The 23,077-nt window shown below is 48.1% G+C and overlaps 1 protein-coding gene across 1 annotated transcript in view; it reads right to left on the bottom strand.

Annotated features, from left to right (window-relative positions):
- The window catches only part of VSTM4 (V-set and transmembrane domain containing 4), a 69,777-nt gene that overhangs the window by 28,754 nt on the left and 17,946 nt on the right, over positions 1–23,077 (bottom strand). The window contains exons 3-5 of the mRNA XM_065408578.1: positions 18,804–18,872; positions 15,781–15,888; positions 3,117–3,150 (exon numbers count right to left, since the gene is read on the bottom strand). Of these exons, the coding sequence (XP_065264650.1) occupies positions 3,117–3,150; positions 15,781–15,888; positions 18,804–18,872 (211 nt within the window). The remainder of the gene's footprint in view (positions 1–3,116; positions 3,151–15,780; positions 15,889–18,803; positions 18,873–23,077) is intronic.

Genomic DNA, 23,077 nt, shown 5'->3' with positions numbered 1-23,077 from the left:
CTAGGGCAGGACAGGGGCGGGGCTAGGGCGGGGCTCCTCCCGTCCTCTTTTTTGCTTGCTGAAATATGGTAACCCTAGTCATATGTGTTTGCTATTTGATTTTTACAATATTATCTCTGCTACACCAGGCACTGGCGGGATGGCAGACTCCATGACTTACCAAGGCTTTGTATCTAACTACCATACTCTTATTTTTGTCTCTCCGAACTTGTGGGGTTTTTTCAAGTGGTTTCATTTTCTCCTTTCCTTGTGTTCTCCACTGATCTATTTTCATTTTTTCCCCTTCCTGCTTCATCTGAGCTGCTAATTTCAAAACAGAAACAAGCAGCAATCGTCAGTGAAGGGAAAGATGGAACTGCTGAGCTGTCTCTTCTGAATCCATGCTGCAGTTGGAGTGACTGGGAGGGTCACAGAACAGAGGTCATTCAAAGAGTAACATCAAAGCCTTGGGCTGCATTGACTCTTCTTGAACTATCAATTGCTTTATTGTGAATTCACTTAGGGCTCAATGTAGTTGCTATGCATGAATGCAATAATTATCCCATTAGAGGGGATTGAACATTACACTGGCAGGATCTGGGATATGCTATACTTAGTCCAGGACCAGAGCCAAAAAGCGCTACTAGACTGAGGGACTAATGATAGACTTGAGGTCCAATATAGTTCAGACTACAAGAGATAGAAACAAATGCTTTATGTCACTGGAAAGCTGCAAACCTCTGCTTTCTTTGCACTGATATGAAGCATCCGCTTCTGGGCCTGGCTGGTCCTATGACATATTGTCATTTTTTGTTTTTACTTTAGTTCCAGTATTATTTATATCTCAGGAAACTCAAGAGTTGGGAATCGGTGATTAATACGATCTGAAAACTGGAATTCTGCCCTCACAGCTGTGCAAAGTAATTAACCACCGCAGCAGCTTACCAAAGGACCTGGTGGATTCTCTCCAGTCTTAGGAGTCTTTAAATAAAGCTGGGATATCCTGCTCAGAGAGCTGTTCTAGCTTAACCACAAGTTATTAAGCTGTATGCATGAATCGTTAATAAAAATCGCTGGTCTGTGCTATGCCGGAGCTCAGACTAGATGATCAGAAATGGTTCCATCTTAGTCCGATAGGGCCAGATTTGTAAAGGCATTTAGGTGCCTAATTCCCATTGAAATTAATGGGTGTTAGGTGCCAAATAACTTTAAAATCTGACCTTAAGTGATTTAGGAGCCTCTGAGTCTTAGGTTCCTAAGTCACTTATGCACTTTGAATCTTCACTCCCCCAATCTATGACCCTACAAAGCTGCAAAATCAAGAGTAACTCCACTGAAGCTAATGGAGTACCACCACTAAAACTCCCATCTGAGGTTGCAAGTAGGTCTCAGGGTGGGATTTTCAGAAACTTAGGGGCACAAATCAATTGGACTTGTGCTCCGAAATAACTCCTGAAAATCCCACCCTGTGTCTAATGCTAAAAGTCACAGTTGCCATAGAGGGTAAAAGTAAACAGGAATAGGAATGTCATGATTGCAAGGGCTGCTCCCCGGTGTTAGGAACCCTGTGGTGGGAACAACAGCACAAATATTTACAGGACCAGTAAAGTTATCTGGGCACAAGTCCTGGCCCTGCTCTCCCAAGGGGAGGATCTGTAAGATCCCAGCTCTCCTTTTTAAAATTCAGTGCTGACTGTTACGTGTTGTTAAACTGTTAACAAACCAACTGCTGCACACAAAAGCATCAAGTTTGGTGCCACAGAGGCCATACAGATTTTTCCAGCTTTCGCTCCAGCAAGGTTGATGGTTCAAATCCCAGCAAGGACCGATGGTCTGGTCACACCAGCATGCATTTCATGCCTTCCCTCTCCCTTCTGATGTCTAGCATGGAACTGTGCACATGCCAAGCAGCCCTTCTGCTGGAACAGCTCAGAGTCTTTATGCACTGGGGATTGAGTGCTTTCTTAAGGGGGAGGAAATACATGGTAGTGTTGTCCTCTAGTGTACAGGAAGGGAATACATGGCTAGCTGGTGGCACTACCATCTGGTGGCACGCCGGCTGGCCATCAGCAGTGAGAACCCACGCTGGGATAAGCCTATATTGCTCTCTGAGTGGGAGACCCAGCCCCTGAGAATTTGTTTTGGAGGTTCATGCCTGTGGCCCTAGGCATGGGTGCCTACTTGCGACAGACAGAAACAGGAATATCGGGATACAGTCTCTGTTCCATCTCCTAGAGGACATCCTCCTGCAATCCAGAGTTGAGGGATTGTGTTCACCCCCAGCATAGCCACACTGGCTTTACCCAGCTTCAACCAGGGGCTCACCCCTTCCAATCCACCCACCCCCATTGTTCCCTTATGTCAGTCAGTGACTCTCAAATAAACAATGTCCCAAAGGAGGCGGTGACCTCGTCCATTAGCATTAACCAATCAAAACACATTTCAGTGAGTTCAGCTATAAACATTCCCTCCCACTTCAATAAGCATTCCGCTTATTGTCATGTCATCCCATGACCTTTCCAGGCGACTTGCAGACCCCTGCAGAGTTCTTTTAATCTAAGCATGTCCAGTTTCTACCACTCTGTCTGTCTGCGTGATTCACTGACTTTTATAACCACACCAGACTATGATGGGCTTTTCTAAGCTGGCCATGGTAACACTCTGGCCTGTGTGTCTTTGATTGCCGCTGGGCTACGTTTCTGCTTTCAGTAAAGTCTCATTTGCTCAGTGGGATCTTGCTGAAGGAGTCAAAGGCAGGAGGCAACTATGTTTGTGTGCCTTTGCCGTGCATTCTGTGCTAGAGATGAGAACAGCTGATCTTTGAGATGTGTGAAATCCAGAGCTGGATTTCATCCAATATATGTCTGAGGATGGAAGTAGTCACATCACCATCATCTTCACCACCATTATTTATTATTTATACAGTGCACAACAGAATGCTGGGTGCTTTACACACATCCCATGCAAAAGACATTGGGTATGATTTTCAAAAGTGCCTAAGAGATTTAGGAGCCTAAGTCCCACTGACTTTTGCTTAGGCACTTTCTGAAATTTTACCTATCTTCTTTGGAGCCCCTAGTGAAAATAAAAGAAGATTGGTACAACAGCTTATAATAAACGGAAGTGCATTCTCTTACCTGTTCTGGGGACTTTTCACCAGATAATGCTTCACTGTTAAAGAAAAAAAACCCAGCAATAAATAAAGAAATGTGGCTTCACATATCCAGGATTTATGCTCTACAAAGAGACACAGCAGATAGGTCCTAGCATAGCCACTCCTAGAACTGTATAGATGCCAACTTTTTACCACCGGAAAACTGCTAGCTATAACCATGAATCCATCATGCTGCAAATCAGAACATATTCTAACTTGAGTGAGATTGTAAGGCTACTGGGAAAGAAGGTAGCAAACAAAGCTAGGAAGCTGCTGCAGAAGTGCAAGGCCACTCAAATTCCAGTAGTCAGCCCAGCCAAGGGAGAGCAGGCTAAGGCGAGCCTCTAAAGGCTGAGCATCGGATTTAAAAGTTTTTGATTCTCTCGTGGTGCTTCAGTTCTGCATTCTGACCCCAAACTTCATTTTTAAAAATGTATCTTTCCGAAAGCCTGAAATAAAAAATAAACCGTTCGCCCACAGGAGCTGATGGAGTTCTTAACATACAGCTAGGTCGTGGCTTTAGGCACAGAGGCATTGCCAGATGGGATCAGCACCAAAGTCCAATATCCTGTCCTGTCAGTGCTCAGCACCAGCTGCAGAGGCTGGTGTAAGAACCCCGCAGTAGCAGATGTGGCATGATCTGCCACCCGGAAAGGTATCATCAGACTGGCTTTGGCCCTGAAGCATGAGGCTTTATATCGCTTACAAAACAATTTTTTTTAGCATTAAATATTCTAACTCTGGGTGTCCTTGAGATCTGATCCCTCTTTCAGCCCTGAGTTAGTGGTGTGCCCCTGCCCTCCAGAAGAAACTGAGGAGATATTGCCTCATAGACAGCCTTCGTGGGGCAAGCTCTGCTGGCTGGCATGTGGGGGTCTGACAGCCCCCATTCTCCTCCCCATGTCCTGAGCCAGGATGCCTGGTCTTATGTGGCATATTCCCCCCGGATCCCCTGAATGGCTGCGTAAGACTGGGGGACAATCTAGCCCACATCTCTGATCAGGGTGTGTGGGCATATCTTTGTTTATGTTAGGCCCCACAATGCTTCACCTATTTTGGGGGGGGGGGATGGTTACCTGTCCTGAAGGACTGCATTTTAGCACTAAAAAGAAAGCTGATGACTCAAGGGATTGGTCCTGCTAAACTACAGCTAGGTCTCTAAGTCTAATCTAGTTTAGGTCTCTGGTCATCAAAAGTTGTTACTGCTTGGCAGCTGTTTGGTGGCTGATATGATATAAGTAGAACTCGTTGGCAAACAGAATTTTTCCCCACACAACATATTTGACTTTTCAGCAAAATATCAAAAACTGAAATATTTCAGCCAATACCCAAAATATTGTGGTTCAAAATGGCTCCGCAGTGCCTCATGGGAGTTGTAGTTTGGGTGTCTTATGCCCCCGTTCTCCTATATGTACCAGGCTCTTTGACTGCCTATATCTTCCATGAGGCATTACTTTCCTCCCTTTTGGTGAGGGGAGGGGTGCCTCATAGGAGTCCCTGGCTATGCTGCCTCATGGGAGATGTAGTCTGGTATGATAACCCAACCAATTGAGAAGAATGGGAGCATAAGGCATCAAAACTACAACTTCAATGAAGACACTGTGGCAGCATTTTGAATTAAATATTTCAGTTTTTGGCCAAAATATTTTGGATTTTGGTTGAAAACCAAAAATGTTATGGCTATCAGGTAGGGTTACCATACGTCCGGATTTTCCCAGACATGTCCGGCTTTTTGGTCCTCAAATCCCCGTCTGGGAGGAATTTCCAAAAAGCTGAACATGTCCGGGAAAATAGGGAGGCATGGTAAGGGGACCGCCTCCTCCCCGGGGGTCAACTTTCCCGGCTCCCACCGCTCTCCCCAGCGCAGCAGCAGCCAAGCCCGGGAGGAGGCGGCTGCGAGCTGGGATGCCGCCGGCTGGCGCCGCTCAGCCAGGGCCGGGCCGGAGCCGCTGGGACCGGGACTGGGGCTGGGGGTGCTTGGCCGCTGGCCGGAACCGGGGCCCGAGCCGAGCCGAAGCGACCAGGGCTGGGGGTGCTTGGCCGCTGGCCGGCGGCCAGAACCGGGGCCCGAGCCGAGCCAGAGCGACCAGGGCTGGGGGTGCTCGGCCAGCGCCCCAGGGCCCGAGCCGGGCCGGAGCCGCCGGGGCCAGAGCCTCTTGGCTGGCTGCCGGAGGGAGCCGCTCGGCCGGGGGGGCCGGACTGGGCCGCGTCTCCTTGCGCCCCCCCCGACCCCAGCCCCAGCTTACCTGCTGCCTGCCTGTTTCAGGCTTCCCGCAAATCAAATGTTTGCGGGAAGCAGGGGAGGGGGAGGAGCAGGGGGGCGGAGCGTTCATGGGGAGGGGGCGGAGTTGGGGCGGGGACTTTGGGGAAGGGGTGGAGTTGTGGCAGGGAAGGGGCGGAGTTGGGGCAGGGCCGGGGGCGGGGAAGGGGCGGAGTTGGGGCAGGGCCGGGGCCCCTTGGAGTGTCCTCTTTTTCAGGGGCTCCAATATGGTAACCCTATATCAGGTATTCAGATTTTTGATTAAATGTTGAAATTTTTTGAGGAAAGCATTCACTCAACAAACAGTTTTGAGAAAAAAATTTGACCAGATGAGAGTTTAGTGGCCTAGAGGAGATCATTCAGCCCTTCATATCAGGGGCTATCTGGAGAAGTCTAGAGAGTTGTGACTTGTCCTGTGACTAGAGAGTGGACTTCAGTCTTTACCAAAGTCACACACGGCTTTTGAACTGCACAAGTTGCTACTCTGCGTGATGGGCCAATTTCCTCTGTGATACAACTCCACTGTGAGTTAAACCTGTGATGAATTAGCCCCAGTCTTACTCGTTTTCACATTAGTGCCCTGAGGCTAACCACAACTCTGGTCAGGTTTTTCCACACTGACACCACAGACAAGTGCTTCTACTGTTTCACCTGCTGTACATCATTATACGAGTTGCTCATTGTCACAAGGTGAACTGGACCTTTAAGGGAGTTGGGTTCAGCCTCACCTGTGGCTATTTAGCCACCTGCCAGGTGATGGACTTGGGCTTGGGTCAGGTGATCATGACATAGTAGCCTGGGTGTGAGGCTCATATAAGAAGAAGCATGGGGCCCAGCAGAGTCCTGAGTGATGATAGGAGCAAGGAAGGGCTCTCCAAAGTTAGATATAAAAGGCCTGCAAGAAGCTAGTAGGTAATCAGCTAAGGGGCTGGGGGAAAGACAGAGAATCTGGCATGGGCTGGACCACCCATGGTGGGCTTAGGAGATAGACTGACTGACCAGGGAAGGGTTACAGGAAAAGCTGTGAAACAGGCCAAGATAGGCAGTAGTCCAGGGAGGTGAAGCAAGGAGCCAGAGCACTTGGATGTTCTTTGTTGCTATCGGATCCCTGGACTGGGACCCACAGGAGAGGAAGGGAGGGCCTGGGACTCTCTACAAGGTCCCAGAGGAAGGAGGTGTGACAATCCTGAGATGTGGGGTGGCAGGACTATTGAGCCTGAAGCCAGTTGAAGACCCAGTATGATATTACTGCATGACTGTTTTGTTGGCCTTTCTGTTTGTTCCCAGCTGGAAGATGGGCTGGGCTGCATGATTTGGCTGGAAGGGCCCATTGTGAAGAAGCCTGTCCCAGAAGGGGAAGCTGAGGTGTGGAGCACAAGGACCCAGAGAAGGTAAGCAGATCGTATCACCGGGTATTATAGGGGGACCTGGGGAAGCCAATTAAAGGTGGCTATTGGTGGCGTGTTCCGCATGCGAATATCAAAGGGAGAGGGAAGCTGTTGAATGAGAAAAGGCAGATTTGAGATTCAATGGGAAGGGGCCAGAATGTGACCCGTGGTACATGCCCATACAGGGGACGTAAGGAGCCCCTCACTCCCCTGTACTTGCTACGTGTGTCACACCGTGAGTAGGAAAAGGTGTTTCCATGGCATTGCTACTCCAGCTCCTGTGCAGGTGGGCAGGGAGTGGTTGGGCTCCGCCCTGCCTCACACCTCAGCTGAGCCAGCACACCAGGGGGATTAAGCTGGGCTGGGCATAGTGGTGGTGCAGACTATATCCCCACCAAGCAAGGCACCAAGCTGTGATTCTCAGATGCAGGCTGGTTCCTGCTCTGCTCTAGGGCTAGCACAGCTGTGTGCTGCCCCGGGCTAGAGGCAAAGCCAAAAGTGACTCCTCAATGTGGACTCAGGAGAATGCATGTTCATGGGGTGCTGGTCTGAGCAGACACTTGCCCTAACAGTATTGCCAGTGACCAAAATGTAGCATACTGAGCATCTCTCCCGGCTAAGCTTCATCCATCCAACCCAGAATCATAATGCTGGCACTTCTTGCTGGATGATGGTCAAGATTTAAATAAAAGTTGAATTCAGCCTGCCATTCATTTCATTCTAGAGCAGCCTAGGAAAGGCTTATCTCTCTCTCTCTCTCTCTCACACACACACACACACACACACACACACACACACACACACACACACACACACACACACACACACACACACACACACACACACACACACACACACACACACACACACACACACACACACACACACACACACACACACTCGGAATTACATGGGCCAGCACCCAACCCGCATTCTCTCTAGCTCAAGAGGGGGCTTTTCTGGAGGCTGCTCATTCAGTTATACCGGTGTCAATAAACAGAAATAGGAGCAAAAACTGGCCTGATCTTCCTTGAAGATCAGCTAGAATAAATCAGTGTGGTTAGCCCCATGGCCCCAGTGCTTGTGGCTTATCCGTGTGACTCATTGTTAAAAACATTTAACAGTTAGTGTTTTGTTGCTGTCTTGGCACAGAGATTCTTCCACACTCTGAAGTGGTAGGAAAAGTACTGCATGTTCCTCTTGGTTGCTATTCCTATGAACCCTGATCGATTTGGGTACTGGTGGCACCTCGTTCTCTCTCCTGTTCTCTGCCTGTGGCACACGGTGTAGTCTTCTGAGGACTGAAATGCTTTGGTCGGAGTAGGATCTTTGGGCTCAGCACAGGAGTAGCTGAGTGAAATGTAATGGTCTGTGATATAGAGGGGTCCAACTACACCTCTAGCCCGATATAACGCGACCCAATATAACACGAATTCGGATATAACGCGGTAAAGCAGTGCTCCGGGGGGGCGGGGCTGCGCACTCCGGTGGATCAAAGCAAGTTCGATATAACACAGTTTCACCTATAACGTGGTAAGATTTTTTGGCTCCTGAGGACAGCGTTATATCTGGGTAGAGGTGTAGTTGATCTAATGGTCCATTCAGGCCTCAAACTCTGTGAAACTATCAATCAGAAGCAAAGCAACTTGGTTAGGTGCTCCACTTGTAAAAGGCAGCCCTGGCTTGAAATGTGCTCATGGGCAGACAAGATTACCTGTATAAATTATCCCTCTTTTCCCCGACATGTCTGTTCTGTGTGTATCTTTGAGTCACGGGGGCCTTCCTTACTGACACAAATACATTAGTCCTCAAGAGCCAGCACAAGATAACAAGATGGATTCTCTTCTGCCTGATGCACCACAGAGAATCACTAGCTAAGGCCTGGTCTACACTACGAGTTTAGGTCGACTTTAGCCGCGTTAAATCGAATTAAGCCTGGACACGTTCACACGAGGAAGCCCTTTCTTTCGACTTAAAGGGCCCTTTAAACCGGTTTCTTTACTCCACCTCCGACAAGGGGATTAGCGATAAAATCGGCCTTAGGGGGTCGGAATTGGGGTAGTGTGGACGGAATTCGACGTTATTGGCCTCCGGGAGCTATCCCACAGTGCTTCATTGTGACCGCTCTGGACAGCACTCTCAACTCAGATGCACTGGCCAGGTAGACAGGAAAAGCCCCGCGAACGTTTGAATTTCATTTCCTGTTTGCTCGGCGTGGAGAGCACAGGTGACCACGCAGAGCTCATCAGCACAGGTAACCGTGATGGAGTCCCAGGATCGCAAAAGAGCTCCAGCATGGACAGAACGGGAGGTACGGGATCTGCTCGCCATATGGGGAGATGAATCAGTGCTGGCCGAACTCCGAAGCAGTAAACGAAATGGCAAAATATTAGAAAAGGTCTCCAAGGCCATGAAGGACAGAGGCCATAACAGGGACGCACAGCAGTGCCGCGTGAAAATTAAGGAGCTAAGGCAAGCCTACCACAAAGCCAGAGAAGCAAACGGAAGGTCCGGGGCTGAGCCGCAAACATGCCGCTTCTACGCAGAGCTGCATGCCATTCTAGGGGGTGCAGCCACCACTACCCCAACCGTGTGCTATGACTCCCTCACTGGAGAAACACACAGGGAAGAGGGTTCGGAAGAGGAGGATGGAGGAAATGTAGATAGCTCACAGCCGCAAGGAAGCGGAGAAACCGGTTTCCCCAACAGCCAGGATATGTTTGTCACCCTGGACCTAGAACCAGTAACCCCCGAACTCACCGAAGACCCTGAGGGCACACAGGGGACCTCTGGTGAGTGTACCTTTGTAAATATTACACATGGTTTAAAAGCAAGCGTGTTTAATGATTAATGATTAATTTGCCCTGGCAATCGCGGCCAGTATAGCTACTGGAAAAGTCTGTTAACGTGTATGGGGATGGAGCGGAAATCCTCCAGGGACATCTCCAGAAAGCTCTCCTTCATGTACTCCCAAAGCCTTTGCAAAAGGTTTCTGGGGAGGGCTGCCTTATCCCGTCCGCCATGGTAGGACATTTTACCACGCCAGGCCAGTAGCACGTAGTCTGGAATCATTGCATAACAAAGCATGGCAGCGTATGGTCCCGGTGTTTGCTGGCATGCAGACAACATCCATTCCTGATCGCTCTTTGTTATCCTCAGGAGAGTGATATCATTCACGTTCACCTGGTTGAAATGGGGCAATTTTATTAAGGGGACATTCAGAGGTGCCCGTTCCTGCTCTGCTGAACAGAAATATTCCCCGCTGTTAGCCACGCGGTGGGGGGAGGGGTGAAGTGATCATCCCAGAGAATTGGGTGTGGGGGAGGGGAATTAGTTGGGTTTGTGCTGCATGTTAACCCTGAAACCGCAGCCCCTCCTTTTACATTGCAAACCCATTTTAAATGGCCAACCCAACGGGTGCTTGGTATGGGAAATGAGAGCACTACTGTTTTAAACCATTCCCACATGTTAAGAAGGTTAAAAAAGCCAAAAGACTGTGTCTTACCATGGCTGCCTGCAAGCTGAAATCTGTGGCCTGGCACTGCGTGAGTGATCTCTCACACCAAACCGGCAGGCCCTCAATATAAGAGGAAAAATGCGACCTTGTAACGAAAGCACATGTGCTGTGTAATGTGAACAGCAAAATTTAACGTGAAAGAGTGTACCCACATTGTTCTCTAAAATGTGTCTTTTTTAACCACCTCTCCCTTCTCCTCCACCAGCTGCAAATGTTTCTCCTTCACAGAGGCTAGTGAAGATTAGAAAGAGAAAGCGAAGGACACGTGATGACATGTTTACAGAACTACAGATGTCCTCCCACGCTGACAGAGCACAGCAGAATGCGTGGAGGCAGTCAATGACTGATTATAGAAAAGCCCAATATGAACGAGAGGAGAGGTGGCGTGCTGAATCGCGGGATGAACAGAGCAAGTTGCGGGCTGAAGATGATAGGTGGCGTCAGCTTGCAGATAGAAGGCAAGAGTCGATGCTCCGGCTGCTGGAGCATCAAACTGATATGCTCCAGGGTATGGTTGCGCTGCAGGAAAGGCAGCAGGAGCAGAGACCGCCGCTACAGCCCCTGTGTAACCAACAGCCCTCCTCCCCAAGTTCCATAGCCTCCTCACCCAGACGCACAAGAACACGGTGGGGGGGTCTCCGGCCACCCAGTCACTCCACCCCAGATGATTGCCCTAGCATCAGAAGGCTGGCCTTCAATAAGAGTTAAAGTTTTAAACTGCAGTGTGTCCTTTTCCTTCCCTCCTCCCCCACCCATCCCGGGCTACCTTTGCAATTATCCCCCTAGTTGTGTGATGAATTAATAAAGAATGCATGAATGTGAAGTAACAATGACTTTATTGCCTCTGCAAGTGGTGCTCAAAGGGGGGAGGGTAGGGGAGGGTGGGGTGGTTGGTTTACAGGGAAGTAGAGTTAACCGGGTGCGGGGGGAGGGGCGGAGGGTTCATCAAGGAGAAACAAACAGAAGTTTCACACCGTAGCCTGGCCAGTCACAAAACTCGTTTTCAAAGCTTCTCTGATGCGCACCACGCCATGCTGTGCTCCTCTAACCGCCCTGGTGTCTGGCTGCGCGTAATCAGCGGCCAGGCGATTTGCCTCAACCTCCCACCCCGCCATAAATGTCTCCCCCTTACTCTCACAGATATTGTGGAGCGCACAGCAAGCAGCAATAACAATGGGGATATTCTTTTCGCTAAGGTCTGAGCGAGTCAGTAAGCTGCGCCAGCGCGCTTTTAAACGCCCAAATGCACATTCCACCACCATTCGGCACTTGCTCAGCCTGTAGTTGAACAGGTCCTGACTACTGTCCAGGCTGCCTGTGTACGGCTTCATGAGCCATGGCATTAAGGGGTAGGCTGGGTCCCCAAGGATCACGATAGGCATTTCAACATCCCCAACGGTTATTTTCTGGTCCGGGAAGAAAGTCCCTTCCTCCAGCTTTCGAAACAGAGCAGAGTGCCTGAAGACGCGAGCATCATGTACCCTTCCCGGCCAGCCCACGTTGATGTTGGTGAAACGTCCCTTGTGATCCACCAGGGCTTGCAGCAGCATTGAAAAGTACCCCTTGCGGTTTATGTACTCGGTGGCTTGGTGCTCTGGTGCCAAGATAGGGATATGGGTTCCGTCTATGGCCCCACCACAGTTTGGGAATCCCATTGCAGCAAAGCCATCCACTATGGCCTGCACGTTTCCCAGAGTCACTACCCTTGATATCACCAGGTCTTTCATTGCCCTGGCAACTTGGATCACAGCAGCCCCCACAGTAGATTTGCCCACTCCAAATTGATTCCCGACTGACCGGTAGCTGTCTGGCGTTGCAAGCTTCCACAGGACTATCGCCACTCGCTTCTCAACTGTGAGGGCTGCTCTCATCCTGGTATTCTGGTGCTTCAGGGCAGGGGAAAGCAAGTCACAAAGTTCCATGAAAGTGCCCTTACGCATGCGAAAGTTTCGCAGCCACTGGGAATCGTCCCACACCTGCAGCATGATGCGGTCCCACCAGTCTGTGCTTGTTTCCCGGGCCCAGAATCGGTGTTCCACGGCATGAACCTGCCCCAGTAACACCATGATTTCCACATTGCTGGGGCCTGTGCCTTGTGAGAGGTCTATGTCCATGTCAATTTCCTCATCACTCTCATCGCCGCGCTGCAATCGCCTCCTCGGCTGGTCCTGGTTTTGCTTTGGCATGTCCTGGCTCTGCATATACTCCAGGACAATGCGCGTGGTGTTCATAGTGCTCATAATTGCCGCGGTGATCTGAGCGGGCTCCATGATCCCAGTGCTAGCTATGGCATCTGGTCTGAAAAAAGGCGCGAAACTAGTATCTGACGGACCAGGGGAGGGAGGGGCGAGTGACGACATGGCGTACAGGTACAGGGAATTAAAATCAACAAAGGTGGCTGTGCATCAGGGAGAAACACAAACAACTGTCACACAGAATGGCCCCCCCAAAGATTGAAGTCAAAAGCCTGGGTTTAGCAGGCCGTTGATTTGACGGAGGGAGGGGGGAAGCAAATGAATACAGAACAAATCTATTTTTTACATCTTAAGACGACGGTGCAGCATGACTGATAGCCCTCAGCATCTTCTGGGTGCTTGGCAGCAAATACTGGGCGCTTGGCAGTAGCCTTCAGGCCTATTGCACGATCTGCTGCTCAGGGAAGACTCTGCTAATGTGCGATGATCCAACAGGGCGCTTGGCAGAAAATGGCATACTACGACTGATAGCCATCATCATCATTGTGAAGGCAGCAGAATATGACTGGGGGGATGGGGGACTGGAGGACATACGGAGTTCCAGCCACTGCTGGACTGAACATGTCTGCTCAGGTGCCCATGATCGACAGCCACTGCTGTACGACGAGGACGGTTACCAGTCGTAATAAACCATCTACTGCCAAAAGGCAAAAGGCAAGGGCTGGTGCAATGCAGCCCTACGGCTGCCAGCACCCAGATCGCCGATGAAGGCTACCAGTCATGCTGCACCGTCTACCGCCAAAAGGCAGTTAGCTGCTGCTGCTGTGTAGCAATGCAGTCCCACGTCTGCCGGCACCCAGATGACATATGGTGACGGTGAGCTGAGCTGAGCGGGCTCCATGCTTGCCGTGGTATGTTGTGTGCACAGGTAACCCAGGTAAAAAGGCGCGAATCTATTGTCTGCCGTTGCTCTGACGGAGGGGGAGGGGCCTGACGACATGTACCCAGAACCCCCCGCGACACTGTTTTGCATCATTTGGGCATTGGGATCTCAACCCAGAATTCCAATGGGCGGCGGAGACTGCGGGAACTGTGAGATAGCTACCCATAGTGCAATGCTCCGGAAGTCGACGCTAGCCTCGGTACTGTGGACGCGGTCCGCCGACTAGAGCACTTAGAGCATTTTATGTGGGGACACACACAATCGGCTGTATACAACCAATTTCTATAAAACCGGCTTCTGTTAATTCGACCTAATTTCGTAGTGTAGACATACCCTCAGTTTCCATTTCAGGACGCCTCTGTCTCTTAATGGGGATGATGTGAGAGGCATTTCACAGCTGGGCTTTCAGATCTCCAGGTAGTTTGCAAGACTGGCAGCTGGAAAATGCCTCTTTTGACTTGCAGTAAATCTGACATGGATCCCATTGAGAGAGAATAAGTAGAAGACAGAGTCTAGATCCGGATCTCAACATTACCAGGGTTTGGGTGGGTTCAAGCTTCTCACTAAATGCCAAGTCATTTCACTTTTCAAGTAACATCTGCACTTTAAACACGAACATAACATTTACAGCCACAAAGTCCCTGCTTAGAACAATGCCTCTAAGTAGATCTGGGCAAAAAAAAAAAAAAAAAAAAAAGGCAAGTAAACATTTTGTTCAGCCTAGCTCCACCTTTTTTCCACTTTGATTTGCTGAAATTTTTTTAAAATAGTTTTGGGTTGAATCAAAACCAAACCTTTTTTCAACGTTTCCCCCCCCAAACTGCCAATGAATCAAAAATCCATTATTCACCCAACCCTAGTTCTAAGCACAGCTGATAAAAAGTTAATATTTTGTGAGAATTTGTCAATTTAACTGGGTTTTTTTTTTCAAATTTAAGTGAGATTTAAACTTTTTTTTTTCAAAAATTGAAAGCCTCAACCAGCTCTACAGCTGGTCAATGAAAAATTGCCAGCACTTTTCAAGGTTTCTTTTCTACCATTATTTGAATTTTTGACAAATATAGTCCTTCAAAAGGCAGAACATTTTGACTCTGCTAATGCTAATTCTAATGCAATTGTACCAGAGGCAGGATACAGAACTCGAAGGAACAAATGTGTCATCTGATATGGCAAATCCTCAGAGGTGCAGATCACCGACCTGCTCACTTAAGTCAGTGGGCTTTATCCAAGCACATGTTAAAGTCAATAGCAACAGCTGAAGGAACTCCTTAATAGCAAGTTTAGTGAATGTTTTAAATGTTTAAAAGCCCCCTCCTAGAAGATATAATCAGTAGCATTATATCTGCGAGGAAATAGACTAAATGACTGCTTGAAGTCCCTTCCACCTTTCTATTTCTATGATTCTGTGCACACTGATCTATGAGAGGCCGCAATTTTACTTCTGTATAGAGTATTTTATATTTCTTTTTGTTTTACGTGAATTACAAAAGTATTAGCTTATGTCTTGAAAGATCACTTCTTCCTCACACTTGCTGCTACAAAACAGCCTTCAGAACAGAGTGATCCTTTGGTGGTGGTGGCAGTAGTATTAACATTGGTGATGTCTCCTATTTTTAAGAGTATGGAAGTAGACGTCTGAGGTAATAAATGGTAAAACAAAAGGGGAGATAGCCGCTGCCCACTGCCATCAAGTAAGTGAGTGGGGCTAGAAACTGGCCTGCTTTCTCTGAACAAGCAGGCACTGTAGCCCTATCTACACAATTTACAGACTTAGGGCAAGTCGTTTTTTTGTTTTTTTTTTCCCCTTTCCGCTGGGACATACCCTCTGCACACATCTCTTCAAACAAAGCTTTTTTTTAACTAGATGTTAATTAGCGCTGGTCACATTTTTAGTTAAACTGCTCCCCACACACACACTTTATTTTAAGTCAAAATATTTTGCAAAAAGACTGATTCAACAAAATTCAGGGGGGGTTTGATGAAAAAATCAAAACAAAAAAATTGGTTCACCAAACATTCGTTTTGTTCTGAAAGCCAAAGTGAAGCAAATTTTAGTGCCAAGCGAAATGAAAATGGCTTTTCTTTCTTTGATTTTTTTTTAAATCAAAATTATTCCCTGAAAAATGTCAGTACAAATTGTTCAAAATTTTGGCAGAAAATAAATTGGATTTTTTCCCCCACCTTTGAAGCTGGCGGACTTTATTTGTAACTTCAAGGGAAGCTGATTTTTTTTGTCTCCACTCTCTGCATCATCTGCTGCCTTCTCATGTTTTTGTTGTTCTCTTCGACAATACACACCCGCCCCACCCCCCGGCCAATGGGCTGACACTTGTCTGTCACTCACCTCTGGATCTTTTCTTGTTCAGCAGTGACTGGCAGAGAATGACAAGTGTAAAAAGGAGGACGCTGATGATGCCGATGGAGCACACAAACACTGCATATACGTACAGGTCTGAAAGGCAAGCAGAGAATTACTCAGCCTGGCTCTTGATATGATGAACATTTCAACACAGGAAAAAGGATCAGCTCTGTGCAAGACAGAAATAAACAGGTCCTGCCCCAAAGAATTTAGGTATCAGGGGGTAGCCGTGTTAGTCTGTATCTACAAAAACAACAAGGAGTCCGGTGGCACCTTAATTTAGGGTAACATTTTTAGAAGTTTCTAAGTCACATAGGCACCTAAATTGAAAGTCTATAGTATTTAGGCACCTACATGTCTTTGACAGTCTTACCCCCGACCTTTAAATTGAGCAAGACAAGTAGGCTGGGGGTCTCAAAAGTACCCAGCGTTGGCCTAATTCTGCTCCCATTGAAGTCAGTGAGAATTTGACCATCACAGATTTTGGTCAGCATGGAGCACTTTTGAAAACTCCTGCCTTCTAAAATAGGGCCTCATGCTTCTTCCTGTTCCTGCCTTTCATATAACAAGGTACACAGCCCACTTCATTGAAGGATGCTTTACACACACTAAGTGCCTTCAACGCCCCGGTGAGGCAGGCCAGTTTTACAGAGGGGAAACCGAGTCACAGAGTGTTGAAGTGGCAGAGGTGGGAACAGAATCCTGACTGGTCGCCCTCTGCTCTACTCACCAGCCCGCACTCCCTCTGCCCAGGACAGTAGTATGTTTTGTAAACTGTGTTTTAAAGAATGTCACAAAAGCTCCCACGTGGAACCTTTGTACATTGTCAAATATAGCAGCAACTGAGCAGACACATACAGAATAGCTGTGAACATTTGCAACACCTACCACTTAATCTGGACTGGCATGCATTGAAAAAGGTTGGTTGATCCCAGTAACACTATAGTTACTCACCAGTCTGCCTTAAGTACTCTACTTGGTATTTATTATCTACTTTATAATGGGCCCTAGAAATAACCAGCCATTTGATCATCTCACCAAATGTGTGGTTTTATCAGGTACAAGTGCAGTCCAAAAACCCCACATGGGGTGTCTCGCTGCAATTCACATTCTTCTGGAGCAAGAGCAAAGCACCAAAGACACACACTGTGGCAAAGTAATGTATGAAGGCTGCAGGCTAGACTTCTAAAAATGTAGGGGTTGAGGTTCACATGCCCCCACATTTGCAGAACTAACTGTGTAATGGTATGCCAGGTCCTGAACAAATGGCAGTCCACTGAACAGGTGCTTGCTTAGGGCTAGAGAGGTTATCTTTGCTTAGGGAGATGGGTTGTCATGCTACAGACCAGGCATCATTTGCTTGGTTTGTTACTACAGAGTACTGCTGAGTGTCCCGGAAGTGCTAAACTCACTGAGCCAGCCTCCACTGAAGTCACTAGAAGATGAGGGAGCTTGGTATGTCTTAAGAGGTGATCAGCACCAGGCTGGATTGAGTCCTGTGTTTGCACAGCTCTCTCGCCTACAAGCCAGATACAAATTAGTTCCCTAATCAGCTTAAAAAGAAAACCCAGTGATATGAGAACTTGGTGAAGTGGGGACCTTTCCCTCTCTGGTTTCCCACACTCTGTAACATAAGAATATAACATAAGAATGGTCATACTGGGTCAGACCAAAGGTCCATCTAGCCCAGTATCTTGTCTTCCAATGGTGGCCAATGCCAGGTGCCCCAGAGGGAATGAACAGAACAGGTAATCATTAACTGATCCATCACCTGCCGCTCATTCCCAGCTTCTGGCACACAGAGGCTAGGGACACCATCCCTGCCCATCCTGGCTAATAGCCATTGATGGATCTATCCTCCATGAACTTCTCATTCTTTTTTGAACCTTGTTATAGTCTTGGCCTATACAACATCTTCTGGCAAGGAGTTCCACAGGTTGACTGTGCATTGTGTGAAAAAATACTTCCTTTTGTTAGTTTTAAATCTGCTGCCTATTAATTTCATTTAGTGACCCCTAGTTCTTGTATTCTGAAAAGGGGTAAATAACACTTCCTGATTTTATAGACCTCTATCATATTCCTCCCTTAGTCATCTCTTTTCCAAGCTGAAAAGTCCAAGTCTTTTTAATCTCTCCTCATATGGCAGCCGTTCCATACCCCTAATCATTTTTGTTGCCCTTTTCTGAACCTTTTCCTATCCCAATATATCTTTTTTGAGATGAGACGACTACATCCGCATGCAGTATTCAGGATGTGGGCAAGCCCTGGATTTATATAGAGGCAATATGATATTTTCTGTCTTCTTATCTATCCCTTTCTTAATGATTCCCATCTTTCTGTTTGCTTTTTTGACGGCAGCTGCAAGTTGAGTGGATGTTTTCAGAGAACTATCCACAATGATTCCAAGCTCTCCTTCTTGAGTGGTAACAGCTAATTTAGTTTAGTTTAATTTGCATTTATTACCATTGAATTTCATCTGCCATTTTGTTGCCCAGTCACCCAGTTTTGAGAGATCCTTTTGTAGCTCTTCTCAGTCTGCCTGGGACTTAACTATCTTGAGTAGTTTTGTATCATCTGCAAATTTTGCCACCTCACTGTTTACCCCTTTTTCCAGATCATTTATGAATATGTTGAATAGGACTGGGCCCAGTACAGACCCCTAGGGGACACCACTATTTACCTCTCTCCATTCTGAAAACTGACCATTTATTGCTACCCTTTGTTTCCTATCTTTTAATCAGTTACCAATCCATGGGAGAACGTTCCCTCTTATCCCATGACAGCTTACTTTGGTAAGAGCCTTTGGTGAGGGTCCTTGTCAAAGGCTTTCTGAAAATCTAAGTACTTCACGGTAAGCACTCTAGGAGCAGCCTGTCTTTGTACAGCACTTAGCACAATGGGGCTCTGACCCCAAACAGGGCTCTTGGTTGCTACCACAATACAACTACAGCCAGCGTCTTAATGAGAAACTGCATGTAAACAAGTGATAACGTTAAATGTATCTTTACCTTCAAAAAACTTCCAGGCCTCATGGGTTTTCTCAAAAGTGGGATCTTCTGAAGCTTTCGATGAAATCACTGTGAAGGACAAATAAACATGGTATAATGACGATGCACGTGGGGTGAAATTCTCTCTCCATTGAAGTCAATGGGAGTTCAATGGGAGCAAGCACATGCCTGGGGCGGCAAGCCGTGGGGGGCGGTGTGCCGGTCGCCGCGAGGGCGGCAGTCAGGTCGCCTTCGGCGGCATGCCTGCGGGAGGTCCGCCGGTCCCGCGGCTTCGGCGGTGGGTACGCCGAAGGCGCTGGACCGGCAGATCCCCCACAGAAACGCCGCTGAATCCACGTGATCAGCGACTGCCCGCAGGCATGCCGCTGAAGGCCGCCTGACTGCCGTGCTTGGGGCGGCAAAAAACATAGAGCCGCCCCTGCATACTGTCTAACAGAATGTTCATCTCTTATGCTGAAACAACTGAATTATAAAATGGCAGCAAGCCTCTTGGCAAGACTTGATCCTTTTTGGCACCAAATATCTGCCACTCTCGTAGAAGTAGCAGGGAGCTCTCCAGACTGAGTCCTGGAGGAAGACACGCAATGATGCAACAGAATGAGCTGGCAACCTGCAGCTCTGTCCCACCTTGGACTATAAGAGGAGATAAATAGACTGATTTGTGTTTGACTGATCTGGTGCTGTGGCAGAGTGAACTGTCATGGGGGAGGGGGAAAAAAACCTGAGCAGTTGACTCCAGTTATCTAGCCCCCTCAGAGGCTGCTGGGAGCGGGAGGGGTCTAGGACTATATAAACCAGACCCAGCTCATTCCAGAGGGGAGAAGAGGTAACACCTAAGAAGACACTGGGATGTTGGAGAAAAGCCAAGGGGCAAGCAGCACCAGAAATGGACAGAAGGAGAGGCAATTACCTTGTGAGTGTGGGCACAGGCTGGGGCCTGCTTCCCTAGGAAAGTGAGGACTTGCCTGAGATGTAAGAGAATTTATGGGGAAATGGGACTAACGATTTGGGTGTAGATGATGATAAATTAAATACTGATATGCCCCTTTTATAACTACTACTTTCTCCCTGCTTCCCTTTTTCTTCCTCCTTCATCCCCCTTTTTTCTGTGGGGGTCAGATCATGCTGGCCCACCAGACAATTGCACGGTAGGGTGACCCGATAGCAATTGTGAAAAATCGGGACGAGGGTGGGGGTTAATAGGTGCCTATATAAGATAAAGCCCCGAATAGCGGTGCTATCCCTATAAAATCGGGACATCTAGTCACCGTATTGCACAGTGACAGGTGACTTTCAAGTATTGATCACAGAGTGCATGACAAATACTACTTGATCAAACTGTGCAACAGCTCTGTGGGGTAGGCGGAGTATGACAGCAAACCCTGTTGCTGAGGCTGTATATAAATGTTTCCATTCTGATGCCTTGCTTCGGTCAGAACTCTCCGAAAGTTCTGTCTTGGGGGCTGTACTTTCCCAAACCTCATCTCTGTCCCAAAGTGAACTATTCTGAAAGTTTGTAGGCCACCAAGGAGAAGGAAAAAACCTTATTAATTTCCCAGTTACATCCATATTAACAAAGATCTCTTAAAAAAAAAAAAAGGTCTCATGCTAAAACGCCAGGGGTAAAGTAGCCTCCCAGAGGAGACGTGCTTTGAAGAGTTCCTGAGAAAACTGACTTGGATTTGACCAAGTTAGGAGCCTTTTCAACATGACAGTGTACAATAATGTGACAATTGTTCTAGCTGCATTCAAAGCTAAAGGAGTCACTGCAGGGTTAGCCTCGCTCCACAGCTGACTCCATAGTCCCCTGAACAGCCAGGACTCTCCCAAATATTTCTGGGACATGCCAGTCCTGGTGAATGGGACATTCCTGCAGGTCCTACAAAAGCATTGTACCAGGGTAGCTGCCACCTCAGCACACACACACCCATGGCCTGGGGTGGCTCTGTAGCACTCTGGCTCAGTCTCCCTCTCTCACAAGGCTCCTCACTAACCCACCCAGTCCATATCCTTTTAAAATAGAACTCTTCTGGAGGGGATCCATCCTATTCAGTCTATACACACAGTACCTCACACCCCCAGCTGGCCGTTGGTTCCACAGTTCCCTGATCTTGAGTCAGGAGTCCCCAGCCCACCTTCCCAGTGTTGGGTTATCGTTCACACGGTCCCTTTTACAGCCTGCAGCTGCTTCCTCAGCCAGCTACAGCCTTCCAGGAGTCTGTCACGTCTGGCACTCCATGCTGGAGTGTTAGCAGCGCCTCAGGGCTCTCCTTTATAAGAAACCTGATCTGGTCACCTGACCCACCAGTCACATGACCTTCATTCCTCCCACCTGGGGAGGTGAGTTAAGCCTGTCACAGGTGGACTGAGGCCCATCTCCCTTAATGAGCCAGCCACCCTGTGACAAGCACCCATTCAGTCCATCACAATGAGCTCTGGGCTGGGTGTTAGAAGCCCCCTGTGGTTTATTTCAATTACAGGTTTTCCTTTTCTGCACGTGCAAACCCTTCCATACCACTCCTGACCGAGCCAGGCCAACCTCACCTCTGCTCTGCGGAAACGGTAACTGAAGCACAGCGAAATATCGTGACTTGCCACAGCTCATCAAGGAAGCATGTAGTAGAGCTGGGGAGAGGTCATTATCGACCAGACCTCAGTGGCTCTGAAATACCGGTTCAGATCTGCGTACTTAGTTACGTTGCTCTAGATCCTCAGCTGGTGTAAACTGCCAGAGCAGCAATGAGTTCAGTGGAGCTACTCCAGCTGAGGGGCTGGCCTTCCCGTCTGTACAATAGTACAGCTCACGCTCACACAAGTGAGTGCTGCTACCAGGTCAGTTTTACAGGTGGGAGAACTGTGACACAGGATGACTGAAGAACTTCAGACTTGCCTGAGACTTGACACCTACAGCTCTTTGCACAGAACTACATTCTCCATTGTGCAGAGAAGTAAACTGCAGCCATGAGGGGCTAAGCGACATGTTCAAAGGCACAGAATACATCTGTCGCACAGCCGGGACTAAAACCCCCAGGCTGTGACTGGCAGCACCTCACCGTGCTCCCCAAACAGATGTGCAGCCATGCCACAACTCTGGCTAACCTCATGTGAGAGATTATCCCAGCTGAGCCTACTCGCTGATTGCCAGCAAACAAAATCCAACAAAACGGCAATCTGGTGATAGAATATCATTTTCCAGCTAGGAGGCTCCCAGCCCTAGCTCTCCAGAGAATGGCTTTCTAATGGCTTGCCACTTAACGCTCTGTTCATCAGCCAACAGCCAAACTGCCTGAAGAATGACTATATTTGAAAGAGTACTTTGGGAGTATGTCAGCACGGCCCAGCGGGCAGGGAACTGGCATGAGGGTCAGGAAACCATGGTTCTCAGGCTGGCTCTTCAATGTGACCTTGGGCAAGTTATGTCACCTCTCTGTGCCTGTTTCTTGTTCCATGCTTTATCTTTCCTGTTTAGATTGTAGCCTCTTTGGGGCAAGGACTGTATACTATGTCCATGCCTTGCCCAATGGGCCCTGATCTCAGCTCAGGCCTCTCGGTGCTACCGTAGCAACTATCATTGTGGCGGATTTGGAGCTACCTGTAATAATTTATGCATATTGTATCTTGACCGGATTATTGTGTTTATTGCATGCATCTACTGAGTTAATTCACAAGTCGGTTTGGCAGAAAATGCACCCAGAAGCGCATCAATGCTGAAACAATTTTTATAGTGGGGGTGCTGAGAGCCATTGAACCAAACTATCAACTCTGTATATGATGGAAACCACTTCAAGCCAGGGTGCGGCAGCACCCCCAGCACCTATGCTAGAAGGAGGTGAGCCTATGTGTATCCTGATACACACTTCAGGGACCAGGCAGAAGCCATTCACTTTGATGCTCTGGCTCCAACCCTCTGCAGAGCTCATCAAACTGGTTTTGTATTAGTAAGGGAGAGAGAAAGCCAGGAAAAGAGCTCAAAGACTCTTTCTAGAAAAAAATCCTTCAAGGCTGAGCTAAGGTGAACCTAGACCCCAGAGATTGGGGTGTCTGGGGTAAGATAGGCTCACCTAAGACTCTGTGTGAGAGCCATGTGTGGACCTTGTATTGTTTTCATAACCTCTTCTCTCGGGTTCTGCTTTGTTCCTAGTGTTAAGATTAAACAATACTTTGATAAAACTGCTGGGAGGTGGAGATTATCTCCAAGAAGACAAGGTCATAGGAAGGCTCACAGCCTGGCTTTCTTGTGAGGAAATTATTTCTTAACTATGGCACTTTCAAGG

The sequence above is a fragment of the Emys orbicularis genome, chromosome 7 (genome assembly GCF_028017835.1).
Source record: "Emys orbicularis isolate rEmyOrb1 chromosome 7, rEmyOrb1.hap1, whole genome shotgun sequence".
NCBI classification, from domain to species: domain Eukaryota; kingdom Metazoa; phylum Chordata; order Testudines; family Emydidae; genus Emys; species Emys orbicularis.
This window is presented reverse-complemented; position numbering and strand designations above follow the sequence as displayed.